This window comes from Apaloderma vittatum, unplaced genomic scaffold, assembly GCF_000703405.1.
Source record: "Apaloderma vittatum isolate BGI_N311 unplaced genomic scaffold, ASM70340v1 scaffold23286, whole genome shotgun sequence".
NCBI lineage: Eukaryota > Metazoa > Chordata > Aves > Trogoniformes > Trogonidae > Apaloderma > Apaloderma vittatum.
Window position 1 is genome coordinate 579 of NW_009722582.1, and position 16037 is coordinate 16615.

Sequence of the window (16037 nt, forward strand, 5' to 3'; positions counted from 1 at the left end):
TTGTGGCACTCCAGTTATGTGTGGCATCCCACCACGTTTCTGTTACAGCAACTACATCATAGTTTTCCATCTGCAGAATGGCCTCCAACTTCTCCTGTTTGTTACCCATGCTGCGTGCATTGGTGTAGATGCACCTCAGCCTGGTCACCTTTTGCAAGGGAGAAGCCCTAATACCTTCCTGGTTATACTCAGATGTGACATTTTGATCACTGGATAACTCACAAGATTGACTGATCTTACTACTTTCTTCCCTGGAAGCACCAGCATACTGCATACTGGCTCCTTTCCGGTGATTCCTCTTTTACCCCCACACCCTTTCATACCTAGTTTAAGGCTCTGCCTAATTCCATTAGATCTGGCTACCAACCCCTCCCCCTTCATATCTAGCTTAAAGAACGCTCTATGAGTCCCACCAGCTCATGACCAAGGATCCTTTTCCCCCTTTGTGTCATTTGAACCCCATCTGATTTCAGTAGACCAGGTGACCTGTAGATCTCTCCATGGTTAAAAAACCCAAAGCCAGACCACTGGCACCACCCCTTTAGCCAAGTATTAATCTGCCGCACTTTGTCAAACCTACCACTATTTTTCCTTGTAATTGAAGGAATAGTTCCCTCAACTGCTCCTCATAAGACTTGTTCTCCAGCCCCTTCACCAGCTTTGTTGCTCTTCTCTGGACATGCCCCAGCACCTCATTGTGCCTCTTGCAGTGAGGGGCCCAAACTGAACACAGGATTCAAGGTGTAACCTCATCAGTGCCAAGTGCAGGGGGACAACCCCCTCCCTGCTCCTGCTGGCGACACTAGTTCTGATACACACCAGGATGCTGTTGGCCACCTTGGCACACTGCTGGCTCGTGTTCAGCTGGCTGCTTAGCAATAGCCCCACCTCCTTTTCTGCTGGCTTTCCAGCCACTTAGCCCCAAGCTTATTGGTTATATCATAGTTATTAAAATCTGGGGTCCAAGCCTTTTACTAGCTGTGCTAAGGAAAAAAAATAAGCCCAAAACATTTTAGTTTTATTTTCTGTATTTACATATACAGAAGTTCTTCCACTAAAAAACCTGAAAAACAAACCATTTGTACATATAATACAGCAATTAAAATCTCCATGAATAAAATCCTAAATTTGCAACTTCATTGGAAGACCATTATATTAAATAAAGCAGCATCAAAATCCAACAAATGGGGATGAGGATGAGGAGGAAAACAATGACCACATAACATTTCTGTTCTGCCCTTCCCATATATCTTTTATGCTGGTTGAACCTTTGCTCTCCGTATAACCTGAAAAGCCTCCAAATTCTGAGTTTCTTTCACTTGTCTGAAATAAGTCCAGTAGGGCTTGTACTGGTGAGCTACAAGAACTTCTCTTCTCTTCAGGAACAGACAGTTCACCTGTATACTTTACGCATAACTCCATATTCTGTTTCCGCGTTTCTCTTTTATTTCTTCCCAAGTAAAGTTTCACTTTTCTGTGCAGTTTTCCAGACGGTGAACTATGTGCAGTGCTGGCAGCCGATTCATTAAGTTCTTTGTTTATAGCAGAATTGGATACCTCAGCCTCCAGAACTACATTGTGCTGCATCTGTTGATGATTATCATGTAAGTCACCATGTTTGTTGACAAATGTAGGATTGGCATCTGTTTTTTTCAAACATTTTGCAGGCAGAACTACTGCATTATTTAGTTTTCTTTTTAGCTGCAATAGGTTTTTGTCTTCGACTTCAGTGTAAGAATACAAAGTACATATGCCTTTCTGTACATACTGTAAATTCTTTTTATTTACTTCTGGTTCCGGTATTTCTTTACTGAATGGCTCAAAAGCTGGAGGCATGTTCTTCATGTATGCTTTGTCACCTTCCTGAGGGGGCGGTTGTATGAAATTTGATGACACAACAGTCTCTTTTATGTTTGAGGCACAAGAGCAATCAGTTCTAATATCTTCAGCATTATTCCTGAACCAACTTTTTAGTTCTGAAGGTTGTGACAGGTGACGAAGAACTGAATAGACAGATCCAGAAAAAGGGGTAGGTATTGGCACAGAATTTGGTTCTAATTCTGCAGGCTGGCGATCCAGTTTGAGTGCCCGCATTGCTGTATCCTTCCATGAGTAACTTTTCAGTGAAATGCGTTGCTTTTTCAGCCGTTCTTTCAGCTCATCTGGTCTAGTTATCTTCCCAATAATAGGAGAAAAATATCCCGTACTACATTTTGTCCTGCAATGGAATTGTTTAAAATTATTAACAAGAGCTTGAAACAAACCATGGGTAACATAACTTTGTATTGCAACTGATTCTAGAAAAGCGACCAACTGCAAAGCTTGCCTCTCCTTTTAAAAGACATATATGTTTAGGGTAACAATACACTTTCTACAGGAGCAGAGTGCCTTATATTCGCATTTGATGTTTGCTCGTTGATTTCTACAATTCAAAGTTATTTTAAAAATACACAAAGTAGCCTAGTATTTCATTAAATCTCAATTCGCAGTGCTATTAAGAACATAAGTTAATGAATATAATGCAATGCCTATAAATACTTACAAATATTCTATGATATACATACACGCAAAATTTGCATAATAATATGATTTTTGTGACATAGTATTTCAAACTCAACCCTGGTAAGCATTTTTAAATCACAAAAGGAAGAGAGGCTTGTGTTCATTAGGCCATTAGTTGTTTGGTTCTATTTGCATTTTCTTTGATTTCACTAAGAAAATCTTTACTTCTTTAATACTTCCCCCCAAGTAAATAAGCAAGTTATTCCTTATCTCCCAACACATGTGCAAAAACTCAAGACAAATCTTGAACTGAGTTACTGTTCCAAGTATCAAAGAAACTGTTGCCTACAGTGCGAGACATAAAACAAGTTCTTGCCCAGCTGAGCTTTTGAGCTACGAAGAAGAAAGCAAAATCTGCTATTTCCAGCACAAGCAGGACAGAAGTTAAGAAGCTTAGGGTATAGATAGCAAGATCTAGATTAATCTAGTAGAAGTCTTTCCACTGGTAAGGAGATCAGACTGACTGAGGATACCATTTGCTGTTCTTATGCTACTGACAGTAAGATTTTAGAGCAAGTCATTGTTGTCCTCCTGTCAGCAATATTTTAGCACAGTAGATTTTGCTTTTCTGAAGCTGAAGGATAGGTAGGACAACTTCTGGCAATTCCTTTCGGTTTCATTTTCCTGTGATGCCATCTGCACTTTTAATTTTTTTCTTTCCTTATTTCTCCTTTATAGAGCTGATTTGATAGTTACAACTGCATTGCAAGTTGCAATGACTTATTTTAGACTGAAAAATACAAACTTATTCCATACAGGATCCAGAATGTCAGCACCAAGTATCTTTGTGCTCAATGTCTTAACTCAGTCTTTAAAATTTAAAACATAACTTACCTTTTTATTATTTTTACATCATCTTTGTATTCGACAAACTCATAAACAAACTTCGAGATTATATCATCAACAACTTGATACTGTGTGCTTTGTGCAAAATTTTGGTGCTGTTCACTTTCAAGATGCTAGAATTTTAAAAAAACCCAAAGAAATAAATTAATACTACAGATAAGAATATACAAGTCAACAGTATGATATGGAGCAGACAGTAAATAGCATTAATTTATTACCAGTGTCATAGAATCATAGAACGGCCTTGGCTGGAAGGGACCTCTGAGATCATTTTAATCCAACCTTCCTGTCATAGGCCAGGGACGCCACCTCTCGACTAGATTAGGCAACACATGCGGACTGAACGGGAATAGAACTCGGGACCTCAGTGCTCTCAGCACTGCACTCAACCCACTGAGAAAACTGGAGATAGGAACTACTAGTCCCTTCAGCTAGCATACATAGAAGCAGGAATCAAGAATCAAAACCTACAAGGGAAAAAATACCCACTTGCTGCTTTTTAGAAGATGTATTCAGAAACAAGTAGAAGCCATATCACGCTTAAGAATTATGACTGTATCAAAGCATATACTTGACAATTCACATACTGTTTGAAGATCTTCATATTTCTTCCCGCAACATTCACAATATCCTCTCTTTTTTTTGTCCTTCTGAGGGAGCTGAACAGGAGTTCCACAGTCCTTGTCACTATTTATTTTGTTTCTGTTAACAGAAAAGATATATTAAGGAGTCTCAAATATGGATCTGAGCACTATACTTGACTCTCACAGTATGTTCAGTCATATTCACTAAAAAAAACCCCTTTATTTTCCCCTTGAACTATTTACATTATGTTAGTCAATGTTTAAGAAAAATAAAGAAAAATTACATATCAATTAAAAAATATTTTCTGATAGAAGATAGGCAGACCTAGTGGATATATATGTAAGCATAAAACATCCAGGTTAGTACAGACATACTATCAGTGACTCAGAATAAACAATGCAAACTTGCTGAACAAAAAGTTTCACTTGACAAGTTGAAAGATACATTGGAATCTCTATGCACAGCTGGTAAAAGGAGGTTTGATAAAATCATAACTAGAAAAAAGAAAAAAATCTTCTGTCAACTGTCAGCGTTTCTGATGCCAACAAAACATGCAGCAAAAACCCCTGGTCTAAGAGATGACCTCTCACTCTCTGGCAAAAGTAAAGAACGGTGATATTTGCTAGTTATACGCAGGTTTTGAATACACTGACCAAATGCCATTTCCCCCTGTTTTTCTAGCTACAGGCTAAGTGGAAATATGAGGAAATTAACCTCAAGTTCTTCCTGGAGGTTAAAACATGAAGAGATTTCCAACAGCTGCTCCATGACCTTCAGTGTCCTCATCTGGGGAGAGTTAGTTTGAGGCAATTCACTATTAAACCGCCTCAAGATGATACACTTGCTACCACTGAGCTCTACTCCCCTTTTACTCCAGAGGGATAGCGCCACCTCCCTGTCTAGCCAAAAATCATTCTGACAGACTACCAAGTATCTTCTTCATGGAAACTCATGTCTTTATCACCAAAAATCCTGTTCTGAAAAATCTCTAACATACAAAGCATAGTAGTATTCAGCATAACAAAGGCACACTGCTTTCAACCAACAAGTCTAAATTGGTAAACACCTGCCCCAGCATCTGTTGGATTCCACACGACAGGCTCTGCCTCACTGTGTACACTTTTACTATTACACCAGCTTTTTCACCCTCCCTCTTCAGAACCATAAAAATCAGAGAACACTAAAGCAGGCTATAAGAAAGAGAATTTACTGTCTGAAGACTGAATAATGTTTGCAGGTCTTGCCCAACGCAGAAGCAAGCAGAACTGACCGCTTCAACAAGCTTTTCTCCCAAATACAGATAAAGGTAGGAATACTCCCCTTTCTCTCCCAAAACTGACATTCTTTATTTCATACTCAGCAGGTAAAAATGATCTCTTTGGCGTGTGCCAACACAAAAGATAAATAGGAATATTCATTCAAACGTAACTCCTGATATTCTTAATATATCGTACTCCTTAATCCATAAAAATGAAATTATTGCCTTTCTTCCTTTTTTTTTTTTAAAAAAAATCCTTTAAAAAGAATGGGCCTTTCTAATCCCCTCTGAAGACACACCTTCAGAAACTGCCTTATTATTGCAAGGGTTACTGCTGTGTTATAGTTGTTTTGCTTTTTCACGCTATTACATGTATTATAATGTAAAATAAAAAAAAATAATCATGGCAACATTGGCTGACAGCTTCCAGCACTATAATAATAGTGAAGACTGTATAGAAACTGAAGAGTGGAGAGTTATTTTATAAAGAAAACAAGCATCACACCTAAATTAAGTCTTAGAACGCAGGGACAGAAAAACAGCAGTAGAGAGGAAACTTTGACATAAAGCAAACCTCCATTTCATCTAAAGATCTTTGGTGTCTCATGTGAATCCATTTTAAAAGTTAATGAAATGAGCATTAATGCTCCAGTGTGCTAAGAAATTCAAAACGATAGTTTGATTCACCAAAACCTATATAATTAAGACTCCTAAGTAGTTTGAAACCATGAAATTTATTTACCAGAAGTTCTAACTGCATCTGGAGTGTTCTAAGAGAGCCTAAACAACAAAATATATCATATAAACACTTGCTGCAAGACCAAATGCAATTCCACTTGGGCAGCTGGCATCCACTTCTCATCTCTGAAGAGCTGAAGTACTATTTGCAGAGTCTAATGACTATAAATTAGACTTCATCAACAACATGCGCTCTTTAACAGCAACAATTTTGCACTACGAATAGCAAAGATTTTAACTGGCTCCTTTAACATTATACTGACAAATAGCAGAAGAAGCCTTAAGAAATCCACTTCCTGTAAAATACTTACTGGATGGCATCCAAGATGAGAACAAGGAAGAAACGAGTGGCAGAAAGGAAAAAAATATATCTTATGCTGACCCACAGTGATAGAAGGCTGCTTTTTTGGATCTATGCATCTGTATGCCCAAGAAAGGGACTAAAGACAGGATAAAGAGGGTACAGAAAGATAGACACCAACAGTTACAATGCAGTAAATAAATCAGCAGAGACGTGGCTATTAGTATTAAATATCACACAAAATTAGAAGTAGAGCAATTATTTTAGAGAATAATTAATATAGTTATTTTAGAGAATCTCCCTCTCCACTATCCACAGCTCACTAACAAGTTTTCAACAAACCTTTGCTTAGACTGAGTTTGCTTTTGACCAGAAGGATGCTTCTTATCCACCTCAAATGGACTATAGGGTTTTGGGACACAGTAGTTCAGAAATGGAAAACTGGGTAACTGCAGATAAAATGGTCGGTACTGGCTGTATTAGACAAAACAAGTGCATTAAGAGACATGAGAAATAGAGAAAGGTGTTTGTAGCACAAATTACAATCAGGCCAAAAATCCTGAAATGCATTTCTCTTTCACATATGACATATACAGAATGCTAAGCAGATAAATACCCCAGAATAAATCATTCCTTCCTTCCAACTTGATACTTCCTCAAAATAGATTTGCCTTGAGTTCCCACAGCTGTCCTGCATGTTCCCTGGGATATGGCTTTCGTGCCTATTGATTGTTGAATTTGGTAACCAATAAAAGTAAGAACAATTTGGATAATGGTGCATCTGTGTGAGAGACAGCTATAGCAGTTCCTCATGTCCAATGCTTTTTTTTAAATTTTACCATTTTCTGCCTTTTTGATAAATTTTAATCAATTCACCATTCGATATAAAAATTGACCTCTTCATTTTCCAGAAAGGCAATTTTCCTGCTCACCACCGTACCTGGAGAGATACCAGAACCAGCAACTGTACCCATGCTTCAAATATATTAAAAATACAGCATGCCAAAAGTTCACATACTGAATCACTTCACTGAAAAGCCGATGCCAGAATTAAGTCTGAGTTTCTTCCCCACTGTGGATGTTGAAATCAGATTAATAGTTGGGTATTTTCATTTTAAAAAGAAAAGGATTGAACAGGAAATTAAATTCAATTTCAAGGCATGATTTTAACTATAACAACTTCCCTTTCCTCACATCTGAACAGTCCCTGCAGGAGATGAGTATCACTGAGTTGGGACTATGGAACTGGAGTTTAGCATACAAAGTTTTATTGGCCTTCTGGGCTACAGGATTTGCATTTAAATAAAGATGTCAAAGTTCAAAGCTTCCAGGTTTCCTTTTTATTCATAAGGCCTTTGGCAGAAAGTAACCTAAAGAACCCTCTCTCACCATCTACAAACTGGAGCTATATATTAACTTCCCACTTCCATCATCTATTGCAAACATTCCCTACTATACTACTACTCATTCAATCACATTCAGTGACTAAACACAGATGACAATTTTGTATTTTTTATGGAGGACAGTATGCCTGGCAACTAAGTCAGGAGTCAAAGGAAATTGAAATCTGAAGGGCTCAAGGCATGCTACAGGTTTCAAAATTACTCCATTTGAGAACCACATGTGCATGAAGAGAACACTTACCGACTTTTATCTTCCACTTTAAGAAATGGATTTTTCAGTCTACCTGCTCAAGGAGGGAGAAGAGGAAATTAAGAGAGAAATACTTTTCTTTATTCAGCAAGTTACTCCAGTAGCTCAATAAATAAGCAGACATCACTTTAGAACACACTCTACATGTTTCGACACAACCTTGATTTCCACGAAGTTTTTCTACATGCTTTTCTTAGACACACAAAATAGAATACTATGCCACACTTGACAAGGTGAGAACCGTAGTACATTTTTAAGCATTCAGAAAATATGGCAAAATAAAACCGTCTACAAATATCAGAATACTTACTTCTTGACTTTTGACCAGTAACTTGTTTTGCCTGATGAAAAAAAGAAAGTATTACTGTGAAAGTATTCTGAATTTTACCTCAAAATTTAGCTGATACACCGATAATTTAGCAGATGATTTCATGTGGCCTCAACAATTACCTAATATTGCACTCCGAAACAACAAAATGTACACTTTAAATGTCTCACTATATCATACATACACTAAAATCTGGAGAAATTTGGATTTTTCACCTGAAAGTTGTATATTATTGTCAGAATAGCTCAAAGGAGCTTTACGTTCTTTCTTTAAAAAATAGGAAGGAAAAGATGTAGAGTTGACTAACTGACACAGGTTCCCTAGAGACAGCTTCTTCAGGAAACATAACTGTGATTCTTTAAAATGGTACAAGGCAATTTGGCCACAGCCGGCATCATATTAAAACCAAGCTGTCCTGGTTTGAGCTAAACGAGAACCAATTCTGTTCAGCGATTTTTACTTTTCAGCACAGTCTCTTCTAAGAGACAGCACTTTTGGAAGTAAAAAGTCACACCTCCAGGGAGGAACGGACAGGACAGGTTACCCAAACAAAGCATTCTATTCCGTGAACGCCGCATTCAGTATAAAGCCGAGGGATCACAGGGCTCAAGCCCTCTTCTTCAATGGCCAGCAACTGAGCAGGACCATCTGCTCTGCCCTTGATTCTGATCTGATCTGCGAGTTCCCAGATCCAGCTGCTGTACCCATTTCCCCTTTGCTGCTCAGCCTGGGACTTCCCAGTGCCTGCCTGCCTGCTCTGCAGCATCAGTGGCGACTGCTATCAGGGGTGAGGGGTGGTTGGGTTCGATATCAAGTTTCTATATATTTGCATGTATTTCATTACTCACATCGTTTCCTTCTTAGTACTATTATTAGTGTTGTTTCAGTTTTCCAATCCATAAGTCTCTCTGCCTTATTCCCCCAAAGGGGGGGAAAGGGTTTACTAGACAGCATTCATCATTTATTTACTGGATGCCTCATCCCTAACCCTTGACACAAGCTACTTTTTTTTAAAACTATGCATTATTTTTGAAGCAAGCAGAATGGAAATTTCAGAGAGATCACTACTTCTGATTCTTAGATAAAATATGCACACATTATTTAATTAACACTACTATAGAATTTATTTTTTAATAATGCTGAAGTGTATAGCTAATACTTTCTATTTTTCAAAGATGTTCTAAAATCAATTCATAAAACATACCAGTCTACAAAAACTGAATATGTACTAAAATAAAATCTTTTAAACTTCACAGTAAGTAGTATTTAGTACTATGTCATTTTCGCAAATGGCAGAGCCACTTACCACATCTTTAAAAGAACTGCCAGCTTTTCTGAGTAGGTAGAGTTCTTTTTTCTTTTGTTCAATGTAATTCTTTACATCTGGCAAAAAGAGGGAGAATTATTAAGCATACAAAAGTAAACTCAGCTGAGTATATTTTGAATTCAACAAAAGAAGAAATTAAAATTACAAGTCCAAGCTAGGCTTCATCACATAAAATATTTACCATCAATATGAAGTATCTTCACTCCCCAACTCAAAGCATTGGATAGTATACTACCAGAGGGGATTAAGTCCTGCAAACAATACATTTGATCAATTTTAAGCAATATATGGCAGGTAAAATAATTACAAATACATTACAACATGTAACACGAAAGCTGAGATCAAAGAGGAGATGCTTGCTTCTTGCCATGACTATCACTTCTCCTTCACTGACTTTTCCATCTCAGTGTCATGGCACTTCACCATCAAAAGATTATATGTAGCCTTTTGTAAAGCCAAACCCGTTCCCTGTTGGTCATATTTCACAGCAACTCAGATTTGAAGGCCGAATTTATACATTAACTTTAAATTCATGACCATCTCTCAAATACAAGCTGTATTGGCAATCCTAAGAAGTTATAGTACTCCACAGACTTTCAATTCTTCAGGAAGTACCCAGAAAGCACGACCTGACAGTTTTACTTGGGACAATCCCTCAACTTCTAACCAAGTGTTCCACAATGGGATTCTTTCTTAGACCACTAAGACTGCTCTTACTACTGCTTGTTTTCTAGATGAGCAAATGCAAAGTTTATCAAGCATGAATTTGTTGATTAGTTGGCTTACCTGCTCTTTGATTGCTTTTTCAGCTAAGGATTTTCCTCTGCTTATACGAACCTATATTAAAACAAACCCATGTGTAGCAAGTTAAACTTATTTAAAAAAAATCCACCCAAACCAGAAAACCCATAAGAATTTACATTGTTGCTACCAAATTTACTTTGTTTCTAACAACTTATTTTAGCTATGATAGTCTCCTTTTGTTTACTGCACTGCTATTTTTCATTAATTTGCATCTTTCCCACAAGGTTAGGATTGATACAGTACAGGTGGGGAAAACAAACAAACAAAAAACCAAAATAACCCCAAGTAATACTCATTTTCAGTCAAAGCAAGTCACTGGACAGCAGAAGCAATGTTAATGCTGAAACAACATAGGTGGTTGGAATCAGTAGCCAGTGACACATGCCAAAAATGAGGTTTCATCAGCTGGATTTGTGCCAAATAAAGATAACAGGCATGAATATAATCATAGCCTCTCTCTTATCCCCATCTTTTCTATCACCAGTGCATCTCCTTTTGTACTTTATGCTGTTAATGAGCACATCTTTACCTACTCAAGTTATTTGCAAAATACAATGCAAAGACTAGCCCACAGACTTGCTAGCAGCAATGGTTCTAAATAAGTACCATTTATATCATACAGCTGATTGTTCCCAACTGTATTTTGAAAGGACATAAGACTTGCCCAAGTAAGAAACTTGACATAAACCTGCAAAAATTCAGATACTGTTGCAATTAAAATGGTCCTCTGAGAAAGACCTCAGAAAAGCTTCATATCCATAATGTTCAATTTTAATAATTTCCTTGAACTACTATCAAAGAATGCTTCTGTAGATAGCTGCATTAACAACATCACAGCAGGCAGGCATTAATAGGCTGCATTGCTAAAAAGACAGGAACCACTGGACGCCGTTGCAAGCCTACCCACATTGATCCAGCTGTCAAACATAGTGTCAGTGTTTAATTGTAAGTTTGGCATACTAAATCAGAACACGATTTAGTGTAGTCTGCTTATTTGCAGAGAAGGCTCCTTTTTTAATTATTTTTTTAAATTTTGCTTAATTAGTTTGAACTAATTAAATCTAACAAGTTAGCCAACTAGTTTAAAAGTATGTTTGACTTGTTAAAAAAACCAAAACCACACACACATCCTCTTCACCCTAGGAACCATTGCCATCTTAAGGAAACAAAATAGGAGAAAAATTTTAAGAGCATATCCCAAGAGTTGTACAGGATATGCAGCATTATTACTAAGAAACTTACTGTATCCACTGTCTTAAATGAACTTCCATCATGTCGATCTTGTCGGTTGCTAGGATGAGGTGAACTATTTCCTCCATGACATGCAGATTCTGGGCTAGGAACAGGAGAAATCTGACCAAGACTTGGTGCAAATTTTGCCTCCTTTTTACTAGACACCAGATAGCTGATATCCTTACTAAGAAAACTCTCCACTCGCTAAATATAAAGATATAAAACAAGGAATTATTTCAGGACAATAAATCAGTAACTCAATTTTATATTGCATATTTTCAAGAAAAGTGACAAAACTTCTAATTAAGTTCAAAACCACTGAATTAACAAGTTGATATTTTCTAAATATCTAGATGACAATTACAAATGAACTGTAGCAGCATCCTACCAGTCACAAATTCTAATTTGAATTTCTTAATTTTATAATCTCTATTAAAGACATTTGCTTTCTCTCAATTATTATTATCCAACTGTAATATTTTCCAAATAGAGGAATTCAAACACCACATTAAGAAATAAGAGAATAACTATGGGGTAAAAAATAAAATAAAATCGCTGTTTATAGCATTTTATATAACAGAAATTACATAACAGAAGTGTCAAAGGCATGTGCATGGAAATAATTTACAGTTTGCAAGTTTAGAACCCGCAGAAAAAGTGAAATTCCAAGATAGTTACTATGTTTCACACCTACAGGATTTATAACACTTCTCAAAAAAGTAGAAGACTTAAGTAGATGCATAGTATTTTCATATTCAGCAAGACAACATATGCAGTTATCCTATGCTTATTCTCTTCCCTTTTGTTCCTTTGGTGTCCTGTTACCAACTGTTGTGTGATTATCAGCTCTAATCGCCTTGTTACTTCTTGCCAGTTTACATAGCTTAAAACATTTTCTTCTTCATTAACCAGTGTGGAAAGCACATATCACACAGGAAGTAAGCTTGAAACCGTGCCTTCCGATTCTGCTCTATGTACCTTTTACAGAAAGGGTACACACAGAAAGAAGCCCTTCTGAGTGCATTCCACACATGTAATAACAAAACACATGTAGTAGTTGATCTTGAGGTGGCCGGGCATCTTAAATTCAGGCACACACTCTTCAGAATTAAACAAAAAAACTTACTTCTCAGTCTTTGATTTGCAACCTTAATTTTCACATATGAATTCCTAAAACTCTGTTTTAGAGGGAAATACAAAAGATTGCATGCGCTCATTTAATGCTAAATGGAAAGGGATACGTTTAACTTGAAGCCACCTTATTGCTATTCCTTGCCTCTACGACAATTTCACAAAGCATCTTGATTTACACACATCGACTTCATGAAACTGCTCAGCGCTCCTCTGACATCGAAGTATTGCCAAAGCAATGTTCAGAATAGCTAGCAATTTAAACAGATCCCTTTTGCTTAAAGGGTGTTTAATATCTTAACTGCCAAGATCCTTCTATGTTAACTAAACTTTAGTGTAACAAGCAACTGCACTGCTTGTGTGTTACTACACACTTTGTTACTACTACTACTTTGTATCAAAGTGCTTCTACAATACAGAAGATAGAATCAATAAAAAAGTATCAAGATGCTTATAAAATGTATTATTTAAATAAAAGTATTTTAAAACACTAATTAACATATTCTGTGCAGAAAGTACTTAATGAAGTTACTGACTTTTAGCAAGCATTATGCAAAAACACTTCCTCTAATCTCTTTCAGGTTCAGCTGAACAACTTCAGTTGTAACATACAAACACGTCAGTATAGTCAGAAGCAGCAGGAAAAAAAGTCACCTCAAACAATGAAACTTATTAAATTTGGATAAAATGTTAAGTAAATGAATAATCACCTGAAAATAAACCTTTATAATACACACTTTTGTTATATTAGCAAAGCAGCTTCTAGCAAAAACCCACAAAATATGTTGTTGATAAGCTAATCATTAGTATTAAACATTAGAACAAAAGTAGAACATAAAATTCTGCTGCATATAAAATATGAGTAATGTCCAAATGTAGTCATAAAGAATATGGGAAAGACATTCCACCTGCACAGATTTTATTTTAGTTTCATAAAGGTCTCTTCTCATTAACCTACCCCTCCTAGCTCTCTGAGGTCCTTTCCTGTTTTTTCAGAGATCACATTGGATGGAATATCGAGGTAAAACACCTTCCCAGTGAGTGGTTTATACTTCAGTTTCTCTGGGTTTCCTGTATCTTTCTTTGCATTCTTCAGAGAAGATCTTATCTTTTCTGCTTTTGCTTGCATGCCATCTGCTGCAAAAAGAAAAGTGAATTTAAACAGGACTGTGTTTATTTTCTTTTTTTAAAAAATAAAAACTCCTAAATTATGGAAATGGACAAGTCAATCTTCCATGCAATACAGGACTTGTAAAAAACAGCTATAAATTAAATATGTCAAAACCCAAGACAATAATAATAGGATGTATAGCCCTTAGAGGTCTCTTTTTAAAATCATATCCTAAAATGGCCTTAATCTCAGTTGCTATACATCATCAATTACCTCTCTCAGTTTGACAAATATTTCCTTTGTATCACAGTATATGTACTACTTGCACAGTCTTTGATAATCATAAGAACACCATTTTAGAACAGAATCTGCCTTTGTCTCTTATTAATCTGAAACAAACAGGATTCATACAGACTCACTAGAACAAAAAACCCTCAGAAGTAACTGAAACACCAAAAAATACAAGATCTAGATCCTACCAAGCGTCTGAAGTTTGAGCACCCATCTGAGATGCAGGAAAACTAAGTTTAAAGTTCAGAACCTTTCCAGCTATGACCACTCTTCCTATCCCAGTGGATTTTACTCTAAACCCAAGAAACCACACACAGCAACTAAACTGTGCTGATAAGCTTCCCTCATGCTCAACACAGACCTATCCACAAAGGCGTAACTATTAGACTAGACCTTTAAATGGGCAAGTACAAAAATCCAGTCTAGGTGAGAGGTAAGCCTCACTTCTCAAGTGAAACCTTGCAGTATAGTAGAATTCTACGAGAACATCAGCTCAATACTGAGTAGCAATCATAACAAAGAAATTAGAAATTGCTGGGAAACAGAAAATAAAATGGCTAATTTTATTATGCCACTTCATAAATGCAGGACTTGGCCACAACTTAAATACAGCCTGTGAAAGACTAACAAGGCTGATTCAAAGCATGAAGAATGATCTTGTAGCTTAAGACTTCATCAGTCTACAAAGTAAATGATTTAGGGGAAAAAGAGAATCAAATACAGAAAAATCACGATGAACAGAGAGAATGGCTAAACAGCCTATTCCAGTTGAAGAGCAATGGGACACAAAACAAAACTAGTAGTTAGATACAAAATATAGCACAGGAATTGATTGTCTATGCAACAGAGCAACTCCGTGTAGCTTGCTGCCAAAGAACGTTGTTCATATGAAGATGTGATTTTAGGGGGAGGCTGCACTAGTACAAATAAGAAAAATACTTTGAGGGGTCCTAAATGCACAGAAGTGATATGCAAATCCTTAAGTCCCTGTAGATAAACATAACTGGAAACCAGAATAATATTATTAGGTGAAAGTAATTATACCTTCTTTGTTCTTAAATACTTTCACAGGAATCCATTTATAAACAGCCACAGAGCCATAATCATCTAATATTCTTATATCCCTAGTTTTACACTGCCTTTTCTTCCTCACCCTACTTCTCTTCTGGAGAAGCTCAAAAGAGACAATAGAGGCTGCTACAGAAGTACGTAGGCCTCTTCTAGAGACAAAAAGCCAACACGAAAAACAGTCCCTCTGTTATGTATTCTCTCCATTGTCCCTGAAAACCTCTTGAGAGGGAACAGAACCACCACTCGTGCTGCAAGATTCTCTAAGCAATGGCTTATGCACACACATAACTGAGGGTGCAGCAGCAATCAGCTCTGTAGAATCTAGGAGACCAAAAGAATTAGAGAACTAGGAAAACGGGCAGGCTTATGGTAGTGTAACTGATTCAGAATCTAAACAGAAAAGATGAATTATTAGCAGGCATGCCAGTAAAATTCCATACATGACCAGGGATCAAATACGGTGTGACGGCCAGGGCAGTTCATAAATTAACACACTGAATACTAGAATTCATGATGGAAAATATATATTAAACTTCTTGAGGATACTCAGAAGTTTGGAATGAGTTAGCAATACTGTAATTAAAGAGTTCCTCTCATAAAGCGACTGCATTTGAATACCCTGTGCCTATCTTGCCGTCCGTGCAGGCTCCTGATAACAGTACCTGCCTGGGCAGAGCAGCCTGCATGGCAGCGGCCTGGTAAGTTTCAACACAGCTCCCAGCTTCTTTGCCCTTGTTGTAAAACAGAACGAGCTGGCTAACTACCTCGCCAAGCACACGGTTAATCCCCCGAACCGCT

General features: G+C 37.0%; 1 protein-coding gene across 1 annotated transcript; it reads right to left on the minus strand.

Annotated features, from left to right (window-relative positions):
* Positions 1-1170: 1170 nt before the first annotated feature.
* DBF4 (DBF4 zinc finger) lies at positions 1171-13895 on the minus strand. The gene is made up of 11 exons (XM_009871824.1): positions 13725-13895; positions 11645-11839; positions 10385-10435; positions 9780-9849; positions 9578-9654; positions 8254-8284; positions 7935-7980; positions 6633-6764; positions 3996-4110; positions 3397-3521; positions 1171-2218 (listed from the first exon to the last, which is right to left on the minus strand). Exons 1-11 carry the CDS (start codon positions 13893-13895, stop codon positions 1171-1173), a joined length of 2061 nt encoding a protein of 686 aa, XP_009870126.1.
* Between the last annotated feature and the right edge of the window lie 2142 nt (positions 13896-16037).